The sequence below is a fragment of the Netta rufina genome (genome assembly GCF_964035555.1).
Source record: "Netta rufina genome assembly, chromosome: 3".
Taxonomy (NCBI): domain Eukaryota; kingdom Metazoa; phylum Chordata; class Aves; order Anseriformes; family Anatidae; genus Netta; species Netta rufina.
Genome location: NC_140125.1, coordinates 96,268,640 through 96,287,279, shown reverse-complemented (window position 1 = coordinate 96,287,279; position 18,640 = coordinate 96,268,640). Strand labels below are relative to the sequence as shown.

Sequence of the window (18,640 nt, the reverse complement as noted above, 5' to 3'; positions counted from 1 at the left end):
GTATTGACTCAGACGAATAGAGGAAAAGCTCCTGAAGTGAATGTTATGAAGCAAGGAAAGTGAGAAAAGGACATGGACTATGGAACAGAGGACTGCATTAGGAAAAGATGTTTAAAAATGAAAGTATATGTTGGTTTATGTATATGTATTTAATGTATATCTGAAAGATAAAGAAAAAGTAATAAAATTAAACTATAAAATTTACACTACAGTTTGAATACCTCAGATAAGCTGCTATGGAACTGTGGGTGCAGATTCTGGCAGTCCTATTCTTGGTGAAAATGTAGGGTGGTAACAACTTTTCCCTCAGAGGAATATATGCTGAGCAATTTACATAGGGGAGCGATTAGACAACACTGACACAGGGGGAAAATGTGATGGCTGAGAAGGGAGAAAGAAGGCTGTTAATGTGCTGAAGTGGCTGTTGATTTAAATGGGAACTGATAGACTGTGCATGGGAAAGATAACCCTTAGGTAAGGAGCCATTTATGAGCAAAACAATGAAAGCCTTGACTTAGACCAGCAGCTGCCTAGAGATGACCACGTTGACTGGTCGGTGCAAAACACTGAGTAGGAGGAAAGGCAAGTGGTCTAATATGCCAAAGGACACAAGCAAGAAAGTGAAGGAAAAAGAAGAAAAGTGAAGGCAAAGAAACCTCAGGCTGTTAGGAGGATTTACTTACTTATTTTCACTGAAAATTGCTGAAGTATCCAATGGATCCAACAATATAAAGAATTACCCATCCTTTCGTTTGCTAACATACAAGGGTTCTGACTGTTGAGATTATACGACATAAATATTTGCAGAAGTGTTTAACTGTAAAATTGGATCCAGGTTTGACAAGTTGGAGGCTGTTAGATCCCAAGACCAGGTGTGCTTAAATTTCTAGCAATGATAAATTCAGTGATAAAATGTGACTCTGCACTGTGAAGTATAAAGCAGTTTTGAAAAGACTTACATGTCTTCAGGATAAAACTGTCATTTTTTCATATCATTGAATAGTTTGAACTAATTTGAATGTAAAATATATGGCCCAGATATAAGATCTTTGCCATCCATTGCTTGTTTTTATGTTTTGTTTTGTTTTGTTTTGTTGTTGATTTTTTTTTTCAAAGGACAATGTAAAATCCTTAGCCTAAATAAAAACTCATGAGAATCTCATTGAAGTTGGACATGAAACAAAAATATTGATGATGGTTTTTATTCTGCTTCAGAGAAATAGTTTCTAGAGAGAGAAAAGGAGGTAGAGATGATGACATATTGTAAAAAAATGTAGTTTTGTACAGGCTGATATTTATTGTAATCTGATTTTTCAGATTTATTTTTCATTTATTACTCCTTTTGTACAAGAGAGTCAATATTTGTAAAAGGCAGCTATAATAATGATTGACCATATTGAACTGATATTTGCAATATCTAAGAAACATTTTTGAAAATGCCATAAGCTGCTCATGCATTCAACTACATATAAGGTGATGGAGATAAAATGGAAATAAATTTTAGTGAAGCTTTCCAGAGCTATTTTTAACAAAAACAGATTTGCACATATAAACTGTCTAACTGATCACTGAATCATATAAATTGTGAATTCATTGACTGAATTTCATAGTTGTGCAGTTTGAAATTGTTAGCTATTTTATATCATTTTAAGGCTTCTGTTTCATAAAACCAGCTCTGATAGAACAATGAATCTTTCTCTAGTGAGGCAGTGTGTAACCTCAGGCTCAAGGGGAGAATGGGAAAACAACTGCATGGAAGCATAAGAGCAAAACATGGAACATCCAGGTGGAGGTAGCAGACAGTTTGGGTTAGAACATGGTCTCTGTGGACAGTAAAACAGGGCTTTCAGCAGTCAGGAGGCAGGACTGGCCTGCTGACATTTTGAGAGAGTAGTTTCTACGTCTTGTCTGCAGAGGCAGGGAGGTAAGCAGAAAAAGTGAATAATGGAGACTGGGATTCATAAAAGCTAAGTTTTGATGTGTAAAATTTAGATGCCACATCTCTGCTAGGCAGTCATGGTTCTCTTTATCACCCATGGCTGTTGATCTGCTCTTTCCTATCTATCTGTCTTTAAGTGAATCAAATTGCTTTGTTGGATCCCATTTCTTTTTTGCTGATTATAAAAGAACCCCTGAGGATAATGTCAGACTTGCAGAGCTAACATTAAAATGTCTAGGCTAGACTAGATGAATCCCACTTGCACAGGTATTATAAAGTAGCTTAAACAACAAATTAACTGACTGGGGCATTATATTTATAGAAAGATAGTATCTACAAGATGTCTTGCATATATATGTTTGCATATATGTACACAAACACACGGATTTACGTGTATATACACATATATTTACAACTCAAATACACCATAATGAGAACGAGCTAAAGCTAAACGAGCACAAAAAAATAAATAAATAAATAAAAGACTAAAAAAAGATTTGAAACTGTACACTTTATCCCAAGTATCATAAAAACAGACTAAATTCCTATGAAAGAGGAACTTGGTTGCTGATTTACCTACCAGATTTAGACTTTGAGTTGCCAAACATGTCAAGTCTATTCTATAGCAGATTCTTTATAAAACTGATCCACCTTTTCTTCCACCTTATTTTTTTTCTAGTTTTCTACTCCTCTGGCTTTCTTAATTCCATTCAGGAAAAGATGACAGAAGAGAAAAGGAATGTTTATAGGGATAAAAAAGAGTGAGAGTGAGGATATGGTGGATAGGGCGTAAAGATGTCAAAGCCTATAACTATAGAGGAAGTATGTTGGTTTAAGTAGCTACACCTCTAGATCAAATATATATATATTTTAAAAGATAGGCATAACATAGTAAAGAATCTATCACTAATTTTTGAAACCTGCTCAGACAAATTCTTCCTCAGCCTTATTCCTCTGCATCATTTCAGCATCAGGGCCAGGCATCTGATCTGTCCGCACAAAGAACTGCATCTGCTGCTCCCCTGACATGGAAAAATTCAGAAAGGCCTTAAAAAAGGCCAAATCTTTGGCTACAATCAAATCTATGAACTGTCACCTTAAAGATTGGAGCAAGAATAATTTTATTAAAAGCCTTAGATACTGATTCATGAAAAAGATAGATTTTCATATATGTAGAAGATACTCAGAATGACAAAGGACTTTCATAAGAGGACACCAAGAGATGTACATTAATAGGAAACAAATTTCCCTTCTATTTTTCTCAGTGATTCACTGTAAGCTTTAAATTCAATAATGCACCAGACTAAATGGCATTGGAACAACTACGCCCTGAAAAAGTATGGGCTGAATTCATTGCTTCTTTACAGAAAGAGGCACACTAATTGAGATAAAATTGACACGTGAGGCAAAAACCTCTGTTTTAGCATTGAGGGGCTAGTCAGACAGAGCAACAGCACTTTAACATTTAATACGCAATTAAATGACTCATCTGTGTGAAGTCCAAAGGCTTAAAAAAGATGCCCATGACTGCTGTTATTGACACTCCAATTTTTGGCTTTACAGACATTGTGATATGAGAAATAAGTTCATTTTCTTTAATTTAATTCTCTTATTTTAGACAATCAATATCAGATACTACAGTTTAAAAAACTGAACAGCAACACACAAAAATATTTTACAGCAAAGATAAATACATTACAAGATCACAGGGAAAAGACACAATGTTTGGCAATCCATGCTGTTAAATCCATGAGACTGTTTCCTATATAATTTGTTATGACAGATTTGTGGGAATTATTTAACTACTGACTTACTCATCTCTCATGCTAAAATGTCCAGGCAAAACCATAGGTTCAAATTCCAGTAGCCATTTTCTGAAAAATTTTGTCTGGCAGAGAACACTAGTCAGAGAACTCTGACCTTAAAAATCAAAGATTAAGAACAAAATTGTTCTCTAATTCAGTAGATTAAAATCCTAGTCTTTAAGAAGGTACTGTGTTTTTGTGTACCTGCAGGTATACAAGAATAGGACATGACCTACCATAGTTATGAGTTTTTTTTCTTTGGCCTGTTATTATCATGACAGTTATACGACCAGGTCCAGGGAAGAAGTGAGATAAAAAGTTTCAGAATGCAAGTGCTTGTGGCCTGCTCTGTTTTTATCTGTAAAAGAAGCTACTCTGACCCTCATATGAAAGCAGAACTTTTCTATTAATATAAACCAAGTCAAGATGAGAGGACTGAGTAATCTTTGCATCGTCTTCCTCAGTATACGTAGTCTGTGGGAAGACAGTCATTGTGCAAGGATTTTTTTTTATTATTATTATTTTTTGCCAGTGTGGTGACATTAAAATAACACTGCCTACATGGAAAACAGTATTAGGTGGACAAATGAGCCCATTTTATTAGCATTGGCTGGGGTCAGCACTTAGGAGAGAAGTGTCTTCAGCAGTTATCCCTCTCTCTTGATTGCAGAGTGGTTTTTCCCTAATTCGAAGTCTCAGTTAACATAAATTGAATGGGATGAATTTGGACTACACCAAGTCATATTTGATCACCAGCTACTTTGGGGGGATGGAAAGAGTCAGAAATATCTCATTAAACTTATAACAATATAAATCATGTGATTTATATATAAACACTTATATATATTTATATATAAACATTTATATAATGTTTATTATATAAACATTTTATAACTTCCAATACAATATAAATCATGTGATTTATATTGTATTGGAAGTTATAAAATGTTTTCTAGTTTACCATTTGACCTGAAGATCTCTGAATGTAGAAATGACAATATTCAAAATAAAAAAAAAAAAAAAGAGGAGAATTAAGAAAAAGTAACAATTTGAGTCTTCACTTATATTGTTTGTAACTTTAAAAACAGAATACATGCAATGTTTCCTTCATACTTCTTTTGAGTATGCTGTTTTTAAAGACTTACGTCTGTGCTTCATCTTATTCAAAGAAATGTGACATGATCTTCAGTGTGTACACACTCTTAAGAAAGCCACAGAGAAACCATGTCAAAAAGTGAAAAAAGCAAACAGCAACAGAGATAAATCTTGACATTATTCCTGCGAACTTTGTCACTGACTTCAGTGAATCCAGAATTCAACCTACAAACTGTATAACTTGGAAACTGCAACTGTGAATTAAAGCTAGTAGTAAAAGAACTACAGAGTGATATAAAATAACATTTTACTGTTTGTGTATTTTTGATCATGAGTTGGGGACTGTAAGTATGTAAGAAGAATCTGTTCTAGATACAAGTTGTTGGATGGGAGAAATTATAAAGATGATGCAGAATGCTGATTCCTAGAGCATCTGTGTTCAGTAAACAGTTTAACTCCTAGGTTAATGCAAAACATTGACCTCCAAATCCACTGCATGAATCTTGAGTTTGAGGTTTTAGCTCGCATTTGTCTCATTTTCCTTCACTCTTATGGCCTTATTTCTTTTTTAGTTGATAACTTCACTCTTAAGGAGTCAGTTAGTATACATGTATGTTTCAGAATGCTCTCCAGATTGCTTCGCTCCATTTTGCTGTTAACAGCATTTTACTTACCAAGCTTAATTTAAGCACACTAGGATGTAGTCTCTGTTCTCCTACAAAACTGACTACACCTCCATTTTAAAGCAAATGATGATAGCTCTTCTTGTTTTGTTAGGTTATACTTCTAGTTTTGTACTGTATTCAATATTTAACTATGAGCTGCTTCATTTTCCCTGAAACTTGCTTTATTCCTCCTGAGTTTCATGAGGTCCATCTACATTGTGTTAATTCAGACTCTTGAAAAAGAAACTAAAGAATATTTAAACAAAACCAATTTCCATGCTTTGAAAAACTCTCCATATTCTAGTTTTTTTGTTTTGTTTTTTTTTTTTTTTTTAACTTCACACGTTGTGCATTCAGAGCCTACTTCTACTGTATTAATATCAAGGGAAAATTACTACTGAAGAGGAAGACCTCAGAATTGGACAAAAAAAAAAAAAAACCATTTATGGAAGAATGCACGTGCATATGCTTTTATCTAAAGAAGTACAAGAATTGTGTTTTCAAAGCAAGCTGGAATTGATTTCCCTTGAGAAGTATTTTGCTTATATTTTTTTTCTCCCAAAGGGACTGAATACAGGTTGGTGAAATTATTTCTTTTTATTCAAGGTTATTTTCAGTTGAAGATCATGAACGTTTTGTTTGGCAAAACTAAGTACTACATTTCTAACAGAATAGATTTGTCACAGAAAATAAAACTCCATTTTTATGCAATTTTCTATAACTAATAAGCAGCCCTTCTCCTTAATGATTCCTTCAAATCATTTCTTGTTCTTCTTAATAAAAATGGAAATTCTGTAGAGGGTAATGTTGAAAGCTTTTCCAAAAAATACCAAAGGTTGGGACATCAGTGGTCTAAAGCTTTGTTAAAAATAAGCCTAATAGATTCCTTGTCTCTGTGAGTAATGAGGTCCAGCATTTGTTTGCATTTGAAATGTCATTCATTTAAAGTAAATATCAAGATGGAATAATCACAAAAGCAAGAGACAAAAAAGTGCCGTTAGATTATTTTGGTCATTTTCCAGAAAGTGTAATATTGTTCTCTATAGGATGTTGTCCAAGAATCTGTCAAGTCACTTTTAAAAGTCTCTGTCATTTCCCCTTGGGAACAATTCCCCTGGGATTTAAATTACTTCATTATCTGCAGATTTTTCCTTGGTGTTTTATTTCCTTGATTTCTTCCCACTCTTCTATCCATAAACTAATATATGAGATTGAATTCTCTCTTTCTCCTTGATTTTGAACCCTTTGCACATCTAGGCTGTTAAATAGTGAATATATATTTTTATTTATTCTTTTATCAGTTCCTCAAATAGAATCATAGAAACATAGAATATCTTGAGTTCGAAGGGACCCACGAGCATTATCAACTCCAAATCCTGTCTCCACACAAAGGAACACCAAAAAATCTGACCATTTGACTGAGAGCATTGTCCAAACACTCCTTGAACTCTGACAGTCCCAGTGCCCTGCCCACTTCCCTAGGAAGCCTGTCCCAGTGCCTGACCATTGTCAGTGAAGAACCTTTTCCTAACACCCAGCCTTACCCTCCCCTGTACCAGCTCCATGCCGTTACCTCAGGTCCTGTCGCTGTCCCCAGAGAGCGGAGCTCAGTGCCTGCCCCTCTGCTCCCCTTGTGAGCCGCAGGCCGCCGTGAGGCCTTCCCTCAGCCTGCTCTGCTCAGGGCTGAACAAACCAAGGGACAAAAGCTGCTACCCATACAGCCCTCTCACTTCGCCATCTTTGTTGCCATCCTTTGGACACTCTCTTTAATAATTTTAAGTCCTTATACTGTGGTGCCCGAAACTGCATGCAGTGCTAAAGTTGAGGCTGAACTAGTGTGGAGTAGTGGGGGATACCTGTTAACTCTTATTTATTCCCAGCAGTGTCTTCTCAGATTTAGTGTAGTGCTCCAGTCATACACTGTAAAATTCTTCACTGAAAACATGAATGATCTTGCTTACATTTAATCCCAGCTTCTTACATTTTCTTTCTAATGTTATTAACACACGTAAAGCAGACTCATGTCTAATTTGCTGCTCACTATCATTAGCATTTTCCCACCAGCTTCCAAGGCCTTGGCTTCCCTGGAGATACTGGAAAACTCTGATTATTCAGCTAGGTCAGAATGTCATTAGCAAGGAACATGTAGTTTGGATAGGTGTACTTTAGGAAAAATTGGTAGTGAATATATTGGCAGATCTACAGGATCTCAGGAATAAGCTGTCAGAAAAAAGAACTGTAGAGAGAGAAGATATAATACTGTCTGTATTAGACAAATTATATCAGCTAAGAACTCTGACAAATGTCTTTTTTTTTTTTTTTTTTGAATGAAGTAATGACAATCATTCATTAATTCCTACTGATTTTAACTTCTAGTCAAATATCAATATCCCTCAAACTCATGAACAGATTACTGTCTTTTTCTTTCTATAAAGATTATTTTCTGAAAGCAGATAATAGCAACAGGATTTACTCTTGTACTGAATAATTTTCAAATACAATGCCCAGCATAAAGGGATTCTCTTCCATGATTAAGACTGCAACGCACAGATGTTATACAGTAAAAATTAAATAGTGTAATTTTCCCTCCCAATCTGTTGTTGATCCCTCAACCAGCTCTTGTTCTGAGCTGTAAAGGAACATAAAATGCAATTCAAATTAGTTTAACAACCTTTTTAGCACAATAAATTCCTGGTGTAATTTTGTTCAACCAAACTGTATCATCTTTGATTTTGTGCTGTGTTGTGAGAAACTGATAAAATATTTTATGCCTTGTTGTTTATTATGATAACTTTACCCCCTCTCTAAATTCTTTGATTTTATCCCTGGTGATTTAAGAGCTACAGAATCCAAGTCCTTCAGAGTGTAGTGTCTTAATTCTCATAATTTATTCTGAAATTATGCACTACAGCTGTGTATATTTGGAAGCTGATACAGTCAATTTCTCCAACAAGTGGATGAAGATCTTTATTTAAAAAATCAAATCAGCTTTGATGACTTTTGGAATTCCAGGGTGAAATCTGACTGTAGAGTTAAAAAAATTAATTTTTCACAAGACTAAGAATGACTATTATTTTCTGTAGTTGCTTACAATTCCTGTAAAATAACACTCTACTTCCCTTTCTTTTTTTTTTTTTAGTACATGATTTATAATTCTTTACAATTTCATATTTAATTTATTGTTTGCAGTCTTTTATACCTGCACCCTGACAGTCTTCTCTAGGCATTTTTTTTTTCCTCATAACTGCTGTTTTTGTTTGTTGTTGTTCTTTTAGATGATATTTGATTCATATGAAGATTTTAAATTATTACTACTTTTATTTAAATATCATAGCACATTAGTAGCCTTGCTGATTCCTATTCCAATACTATATTCAGCATATATTTCCAAGTAATTTCCAGTCTTCTCCTTCACTCTACTCACACTTCACTAGGCACTTATGTCAGGACTCAGTTTAGTATTCAGTTGCCTAGTTGTATGGTTCAGCAGATAAGTGTAGGGTGCTACATATCCAAATTTTCATCTCAGAGGTGGTGAGCTAGACAACATAAGCAATGGAGTCTGCAACTCAGTGACATCTGCTTGAGAATCCATCTGTTCCCTTTCCCCCGGGCAGTTAGTGCTACCAGAAGTGGGAAGTTCCCACCTGGCTTTGTCTCCAAAAAGACACAGTTCTCTCATAGGTCCTGTGTTATGTCTGACAGAAACATGTAGATATTTCAGGCACCCTAAGGCATCTCAACACCTGGCCCTAGACACCTGCATTTAGTCAAGTGATTGGATCCCAATGTTTGCTCCTGTGGGACACATACAATTTCATTTCTTATCTTGAGATATATCTCACAGTGTTCCTGTCAGGAAAAAGACAAATTACATTTCCAGTTCTGACATTAACATTTACACTAAAGATAATAACATCGATGTACTGCTTAAGTCTCAGAAAACCCCAGTGCAACTCTAGTACAAAATACCTTTTACATTGTAAAGGAACTTTTATCTATTCTATTTTTTCTCAGTATACCCATAAAAGGATTTGCATTTTTTAATAATATAATTGTACTGCTAGTGCCTTTCCAAGCTATATAGATTTTTCACTTTTCTGGGATAGAAGTGAGATGTTTGACTGAGATTCACTTTTAGAACCCAGTGGTTTACTTGTCTCCTTCAGCATAATACTTAGCATAATTTTACTTAATAATAAGTATTATTACATGTATAAGAAATAATAATTATTTACTTAATAATAATGCAATTATTACTATGTATTATTATTATGTAATTGTTATTACATTATATTTTTTCTAGATGCTCTTTATTTTATTTTATTTTGTTTTACATTTTGATTTCAAAGATTTTGTGGGACCACTGAACATGTTCTCTGAGCTAGTACTCTCCAGTGAAAATGATTGGCAATGTTATAATTTTTCATTACTGCTATCAATAAAATAACAGGTCATTTTTTACGCTTAGTATATATTCCACGATGACTTCTTAGTCTATTAGTAGGTAGATCTTTGCAACTAATGTCTGTTTTAAAATGTAAATGAGATAAAGAAATCAAATCTCAAGGATAACCCAGATTCAGTAAAATATATTTACAGACTCCTGTTGTATTATGAAAACATATATGATGTGAACACCATTGAAATAAGACTGATTTCTGAATTTTGAAATAACACACTGTCCAGTTCCTATTAAACCTACTGGATGGCAAAGAGTTTTAAAATGTTCACATTTCCCCTGACTTTTTTTTTTTAGGTTACTGAGTATTTACTCATCATTTTAACAAATTTGTCTCAGTCTTCATACTTCAAGTAGCAGTACTTACAGCAGCAAGTAAAACAGCAGCTAAAATTCAAGCTGACTTTATTATCATTCGTTTCTATTATATATTTCTTTTTGACTCAGAAAATTCACCCTCAGATGCCTGATTTAGCAGCAGAAAGGATATTTAGGGATTTTTATTTTTTTTCTGTGGGGAATCTGAACTTAAATTAAGCTTTAAGTGGAAGCTGTGCCTGGGTACTGTAACATGTGTTATAGGTATCACCAAGGGAGACAATGTGGAATTAATTCATTTCATCAGTAAAACTGAAATCATGAAAGCTACTGAAGTACAACTTTATAGGCAGGAAAAGGAAAAAAAAAAAAAAAAAAAAAAGCAAAGATTAAATTAAATATTTCTACTGAGAAGTCTCATTTGGAAAATTAAGAAATCTATTTTAGAAAGTACTTTCTCCTTTTCTAAAGGTACTACTGCAGAAACACTTTTCACTTAGGAGTTTTTCGGAAGAATTGCTTCCAATATTCTTTTGGGAATATTGCTTTAGAATCTATATTAGGATGAACAAGCCCAGAAGTCTCCAGAAATGCTCTTAGCTGGAGCTGACATTCATTCCCAGAGGCAAGATGTCAAATCAAACTGGCAGGGGGCCTAAACCACTGTATCATTGAACAATATATATCTGCTTGTTTCACAAAACAACAGCTGTTTTCATTACAGCTGATTGCTTTTCAGACAGAGAGAAGCACTATAGCCTGGGAGAAACGAGAACTAATGAATCTCAGCCAGCCTATAGAACAAGCCTGAACCAACCATGCCAAGTTTTAGGAAAGGCTTTGGCAAATGGGCCTGGGAATTCAAGCCACATTTGCTGCCAGTAAAGGTCAGCATCTATGGAAATGTCAGTCTGTTCCACCTTTCCTGCTAAAATCCTGCTCCTGATTCACCCAATAACCTCAAGACTGGCTTTGACCAGTAAACAATAAACCAACTTTATTATCTGCTCTTTAGACTACAGCCATTAAAAAACTGGCAAAATCCCTTGCCTCATCAAAATCTATAATCTATTACTTAGTTATACAACTGTTACATAAAATCTATATGTTGAATACAAAATAAGTTAATAATTCGTGGAACCATGGATTAGTAGGGATGGCACAGATCAAGTTGCTTAGATCATTAAGTAGTTTATGCTAGAAAGGATCTCTGAAGGTCATCTAGTTCAATCCCACAACTCAGAGAGCCAGCTTCAAGCTAAGTTCAGGTTTCTGGGTCTTCCAAGGGTGCTTTTTGGGTATATATGAGGACAGATGTTGCACAACCTCTCACATTGAATAACACATTACTAGTGTTTCATGTTGTAAAATACTTTTGCTTTTTTATGTCCGATTGCAACTTCCAGATTGCAACTTCCTATTGCAACTTGCAGAAAAATGTGACTGTCACCTTCTGTCTATTGGTTGTCTTAATTCTATGATTAAAATAGATCTCCACTAAACCACCTCTCCTGAGCCAGCTCCCACAGCTACCCTTGTACGTCAGGTGCTACAGACCCAAACATGTCAGTGGATTCCTTCTGGTTTTGTTCCAGCATGTATTTTATATGTGGGTGAGCCCAAGACTGGACACAGTGCTCCAAGTACAGAATGGCAGGTCATGACTAAAGAATAGTTGTTTTCTGCCGACTACACTCTTGTATACTTTAATGTAATATATTTTAGTTTAGAATATTTGAATTAATGACCTTGGGGATGGATTACTGAGTAAGCAGCTCTTCTTTCTAAACTCTAAGATAAAATGCATATATCAAGTCTTTCTGTTTGTATATGACTAGAATGGAACAAAACCTGGGAAATTAAATTCATGGCTATATTATAGTCAAAGATTAACAAAAGGATTCTCTTCCATTTTGTTCTCCAAGCTTTCTTCAATTTAGAAACATTTCTGAGAATCAATATACTCCTGTCAACAAACAAAACTAAAAGTTGAGATTTTTTTAGAAAATATCAAGCGTTAGAAAACAGTTTAATGGTAGAAATGTGAGTCTACAAGAACTGCTCATCATCCTGTTTAGACAAATAGGAGAGAGAATGTATAGTACTGAATTCAGGAATACAAGAATATAAATTTGATGTAATTTTCATCTATCCTTAACACTGATGTAAGTATTGAATTTTCATACTGCAGCTGATGTAATTTTTTAACAAAATGGCCACCAGACAAGAAGTAGACCTCAGCTTGATATGAAATGAGATAGCCTATGTATATCTATTTTTAAATTTATGATCATGACTAACTGTGTCTGAAATACATTTGGCAAAGAAACAACAATTAATAATCCCTAAACATTCACATGGTAGTGCAAAAAAAAAAAGCACGAGGCCTTTTTTAAAAGACAACAATTAGATTAAATGCTTATTATCACCAACATTGTTTTTATGATTTCTTGCATTGAGTGACCAGTAGCTACAATATGCTCTTGCATCTGTAATCTGAACTTCACCTCTATGCTAGTTGCAAAGCTTTTACTTCCAAAGTGGACATTTCTGTCTATCATTCTGCACTTCTTCTTCTCAGATAGTATTGAGCCCATGATTGACAGTGTCTGGAAAACAAGCAGCAGCACTGTGGTCCAGATAGGGATTTTACTTCTAACCTGCAGTCATACTACCCAATTGAATTTGTAGGACATTGAAACAGGAAATCATCACCAGGCAGAACTTGTGGCTAGATGTGGCTAGATATACATTGCAGTACTCTGTTTCCTACACAGTCTTTGTTAAAAAGAGGAAAAATATGGTCCCAGAGCCTGCAGTGAGATGCCTAGTAATTGGAAAGGCTGGAAAGATCTTTAATTTCTCAGTTTAGATGCAGCCATGGTACTACAGCAAAAAACTGTGAGCTTATTCTGCTCAGTGTGCCTTCATATCAAACTTATACTGAAAGATTTGGTACCTGGGGTTTTAAATATATATATATATATTATTTTTTTTCTCCTTTGGATATTAATGCAGGTGTTCCACACAGATCATGGTTTACTGTTAATCAAGGATAATTTATTTCACTGCAGCTGTTTTTTTTACAAAGATGACTTGAAACTCCAGGTTTCCCCATCCACACTATAGGATTTCTCATTGTATTTTTCCTGCTTGCCTTTCAAAGTGAATGGAGCACAGAAATACAGCCAAATCATATGGCACTGGTGGGATACTGGTGCGATAAACATCCTGCCAATTTTGTACATTCTAGGATTAATTTACACTGAAGCAAAATTGCAATAAATGCTCATATCTTTTCACATCTTTAGTTTTCTATCTGTCCCCCTTGGTAGGTACCCAGCATTGTGGTCCATGAACTGTAAGTAGACAAGTATTCACTATATAAATGAAAAACAAGACAGGGCTCTTGCAATCAGTAGACATACAAACATACCCATCTACCTAAGGCATGCAGTGCAGCATCACCCAAACTACATCAGGCTACACCCATATGATGGCCCTGGACCTTCTGCTGCAGTGTATATACACACAAAACAAGGTTAAACAACTCATAGTACTGAGCAATTCAGCTACAACTACACAATTATGAAAGGCTTATTACTCAGAGGAGGGGACAAGATTCTGCATGGCTTCATGGATATTGCCGCAACACTTAGCGTGTCCTGAAAGATGTCAAAGAAAACCTCAGGTTTACAGGTCATTCACCTCGCTGTGCAGTAAATCAAATTAGGATGTCAGCAATTCAATTTTTGCTGAGAGCAGCTGGGAACACTTTTAGTCCCAGCTCACGAGTGATATTCATAAAGGTGTTGGATGAAATCTTTAACAAAAATGTTCCTAGGGATCTTCAGCTGAATTGAAGAATTGTGTTCACATTAATTTAAATACTCCTACACAGTTCAGTTAGTTCAGATGGCGAGCTCTCCAGAGGAGGGATTCTGTCAGTGAAAACATGAGGTAGTTGCAATGAGAAACTAAAGATACACTTGTACTCAGAAGTTTTTCTAGTCCCTGATGGCAATTTCACTTGTGGCTAGCAGGACAATTTTAATCATCATCAGACTTTGTTGTTTAAACACAGAGACCTCTATTAGCTGTTTTCTGTTCCTGGTATTAGGATAACTAACTAACATAAACATTACCCTTGTGTTTGATTGTTTGAAGTCACAAAATATGAACAAATGCATTAAAGGTCTCACTTGTATATCTCTTGTAACAGGTGGGGTTCATTACCTGGTAAAAATGGACAGAAACAGAAATTCTGGGTAAGTGAATCCTTAGCACTCTGTTTTGAGTGAGAAGACAAAATGTCTACAGTATGGATTATCAAAAAGCAACTTTTCTTTCATTCCTTCTCTCAGTATCTACTTTTCCCTTCACCTTCAAGTCTTCTGTATAATTCTTTTGCTTTTCAGGAAAACTTTTATCCTGCTGGCCCTTGAACTATAGCAACACTTGTCTCAATTTCAAAGCCTGTTTTATCTGATTTCCCTACACCTACATGTGTGGTTTTTCCCATACCATCTTTTCTGTCTCAAATCTTATTCAGGTTTCCCATGAAGACTTTCTTCATTTTGATTCCTGAAAATGAGAGTCAATAATATATATCAGCATTAATCATTAAGCCATTTTGAAAAGACAAGCTATCTGTTTGAACAGCATTGACAATGCTTTCCAGCTATGAGCAAAAAATTAATCGTTGGCTTTCAATGATTTAGAGTAAGTCAGATTTTATCATTTTGGTTATGATTAATAGTTTATTCCTGTGTTGAGAAAGTAAATTGGAGTTTACTTAGCTGATGGCAGGGTTTATGGTAGTTGGTTTTACCGACATCTAGGGCAAAGCTCCTACTAACTTCATTAGAAACTAAATTTCTCAAAATGTCAACAGCTACCTGAATTAAACCTAATTTATTCAAAGTCAGCTTTTTCATATCTAGGTTCTCTCTTTAACATATTATTTGTAATTGGAATTTTGACCACTGTTGTTTAAATGACTGTTTCCTTCAGGCAATGGATGGATTATCTAATGATATCTGCTTCAATATATCAAACTGCCTAGTAGAAACAATAGTCCATTATTATTAACCTTGACTTTGGAACTAATATTTTTATCAATATAAATAATTAAAAATCAGGAAAAATGCATTCTGATTCTTGCTGAATCAGAGAAGCTGTTTCTTTAAAGAAAACTACCACAAAAGATTAATTTTACATTTTACACCTTGCATTCTTAAATACCACTTTATAATATGAAAAATACATATTTTTCCTCTTTCTTTTTCTTTAGATTGCTGCAAATTCCTGGGGAAAATCTTGGGGAGAAAATGGCTATTTTAAGATTCTACGTGGACAAAATGAGTGTGATATTGAGAAGCTGATTTTAACTACTTTAGGATAGCCATAGTCTTCTACACTAAAGTATTATACCATATGCTGCTTTATGTATCTATTATTTTCATTGTTGCATATAGAGTCTTTCTAGAGAAATAAAAATTTCTTCTCTGTAAATTATCTTTCTTTCTATTATGGGTTGTTAGGGCTTCCTGACTTGAACACACTGCAGCTATCATAACACTGTTACAATCCCACCTTGCACAAAGGCTCTTATACAAATAACAACTGTCTCCAAGACTACTGAAAACCTTGGTGTCTCATAGAGCAGGAAGTTCCCTCGCCTGTTATTTACATCTCACCACTATATTGTTATATTAATAATGGCTGATTCAATGGTGCTTGAAAAATGGGGCTACACTGTTAGTATTAATCTCTTTATGTTGCATACTGTGGTCACAAATCCTTTTAGAAATATGATGTGCTCTTCCACACAGAATTGCCTCAGATAGCTCATGGTCATGGTAGATTAAAACAAACAAACAAAAGCAAATAAATATCACTAGAATTGTCATCCTGTTAGCGGACAAATGTTTCTTATCCTAGGCTACATTAATTGTATGTATGTATTATTTACTCTTCCTGGAAACTAATGTTTTACTAGTAGATTCCATAAAGTTGATGTATTTAGATTAATATAAAAATAGTTTGTGATGAAATAGTATATTCCTATTCCCACAACCACAGTTAAAGATGTACATTGTAATAGTTTAATTGAATGAAAAAGAAGAGGAAGAAAACGTAATTTTCCCTCAACAAAATCTAGTCAAGTTTCATTCCTGAGCTGCTTTCCAACCTGAGAACGTGCATGTGACTGGTTTCTTATCATTCCCCAAAACCTGTTTCTATTGCCCAACAGAGAGTGTCAGAAAAGACATTCTGTTGTTTGTCTGTCATCTCTGTAGTCTAGACACAGCTCCCAGTGTTGGCCAACAGGATGTCTACCAGTAGTTCCTAATGAGAGACCCAGGGGCCCTTTCATTCCTAATGCTCCCTTAGCTGCTTTTGTCTGAAGAAGCAGCCTAATGGAATGCATCCCCTCCCATCAGCATTGTTATAGTTCTTCATAGGCTTGAGGACCATTTGGCTTATTTATTTATTAAAATATAGATATTACCACTACGAGTATAAGAAGTGAGCTACTCTCTCTCCCTTTTAGTTTCAATTAATCCAAAGGCCAATTGCCAATTGGAATAATTGGTCATAAAATTATCTGCAAAAGAATCAATGTTGGCATGTTAAATATATGGGAGAAAAAGCTACCATGAAATTACAGTAAATGAATTTTCAGTGACACTTGCATTATCTTTAATAGACTATTCCTTCCTCATTCTTTCATTTCTAGAAAATGAAGAACTTGACTTCTAGTATCATCAGCAAAGGAGTAATAGCTTTTCCTTCAAGAACAGTTCATATGCAAGAGATGTCCTTCCCACTAAAATAATGTTACTTAAACTAAACTCAGGCACTATTTATGTTGGATCATTACTGGAAGACCTATTATTAAAATGTATCATATTGCTGCAGATCAAACTCCTCTGTGGCCTCTAGTGTCATACAATGAATTTAGACACAAAAACCGTAATCAGTTGAAATTTATAGTAGAGTATAACAAAAGCAGTTTTAAAAGAGCTAAGCACTCTGAGAGAAGTAACCTTTCTAGGTTTGGTGAACTAATCAAGTACTTCTAAGGAAAATGCTCTGAGCCATTTACAAGGCCACTTCCTACACACTTGATGCATATTGATTCTATAAGCTTCAAGATTTCAAAAGAGTAGGACTTAGCTCTAAAGTGAACTATATTACAAAAACACAGGCAGTCCTTTGCAGGTTTTATTTTATTCAAGTCCAAGCTGTTTTGCACTCCTATAGCTCTTACAGTGACTGTTGCTCCTCTTGATTTGCTTGCAAGACCTGTCCAGGATCTGAGCAGTCATGTTAAGCTTCTTCAGTGGTAAGAAAGCTCAGAATTAGTCTTCTAGATCTTTATCTGCTCAAATGGTCATATTAACTTGAACAAAACACTATAAGCTAGTGAAAAGAATCTCACCATGTCAAAGCAATTTAATTTTTAGCAGTGATATCATTTTACCCATCTTTTGTGGTTTACCTTTGGTACTCTGAGGAGTTTGTGTGCTCAGCACTTTCTTCATGCTTTCTCAGTATCACAAAGCTGTTTTCAGTTTGCTACAGTATCTGGAAGTTAACAGGCATCCAAAAGCTTATGTGAGAAAACCACCTTGCACTTTGAAAACTACATTGATGTTGCATCAGCTTCTCTGCTGTTGTTCAAAGTATGAGCAAAGGGTCTCCTGTCTGTACAGGTCTTCTCACCCACACTGATCAAGAGACACTGGGGCCAGAGACTCTCATGAAAACTATCTGGAGACAGATTTTAAATGTCAGAAAGGCTTTGAGCTCTAGTTCACTGTCTGGTGGGAGTATGAAGAAACTTGCTCTTCATTAAGATGCCACCTTTCTCATTTCTCTCCTTTTTTTTACCTCTCTCTCACTAATGTTCTGCTGTGCTTGCAGTCTTGGACTAAAAGTGCCACCTAGTTTGGAGCTTTTTTCTATATGAATAGAAAGAGACAATATGTGGTTCAGGTTAACTCAACAAAGAATGCATTGGCTTTAAATCACTGGCATTATTAATGCTTTGCAGGAATCATAGAAAAGGGTGATAGCAGGAAGGGAAGTCAATGCAGGAATAGCCTTTTGTGACATGGTGTTAAATTTCTTTTTCCATAAATACTGGAAGGTAACATTGTTATGGCAAGAAAAAAAATTCCCACTCAGACATCCAGATTATGCATTACAGAATTTCTTGTTAACAAAATGTTATATGAAGTTTTGATTTGCTGTCAGTCTGTGTAAATTTTAAAACTGAGTATAGAAGTAGCTAGAAAAGCATATGTCTTGGGACCTGGGACCTGACAGTATCCATAACTAATGTAAA

The 18,640-nt window shown here is 35.0% G+C and overlaps 1 protein-coding gene across 1 annotated transcript in view; it reads left to right on the top strand.

Moving 5' to 3' along the window:
- The window catches only part of TINAG (tubulointerstitial nephritis antigen), a gene marked incomplete at both ends in the record, with an annotated part of 45,185 nt that extends 29,497 nt beyond the window's left edge, over positions 1 to 15,688 (top strand). The window contains 2 exons of the mRNA XM_084283372.1: positions 14,507 to 14,552; positions 15,578 to 15,688. Of these exons, the coding sequence (XP_084139498.1) occupies positions 14,507 to 14,552; positions 15,578 to 15,688 (157 nt within the window). The remainder of the gene's footprint in view (positions 1 to 14,506; positions 14,553 to 15,577) is intronic.
- Between the last annotated feature and the right edge of the window lie 2,952 nt (positions 15,689 to 18,640).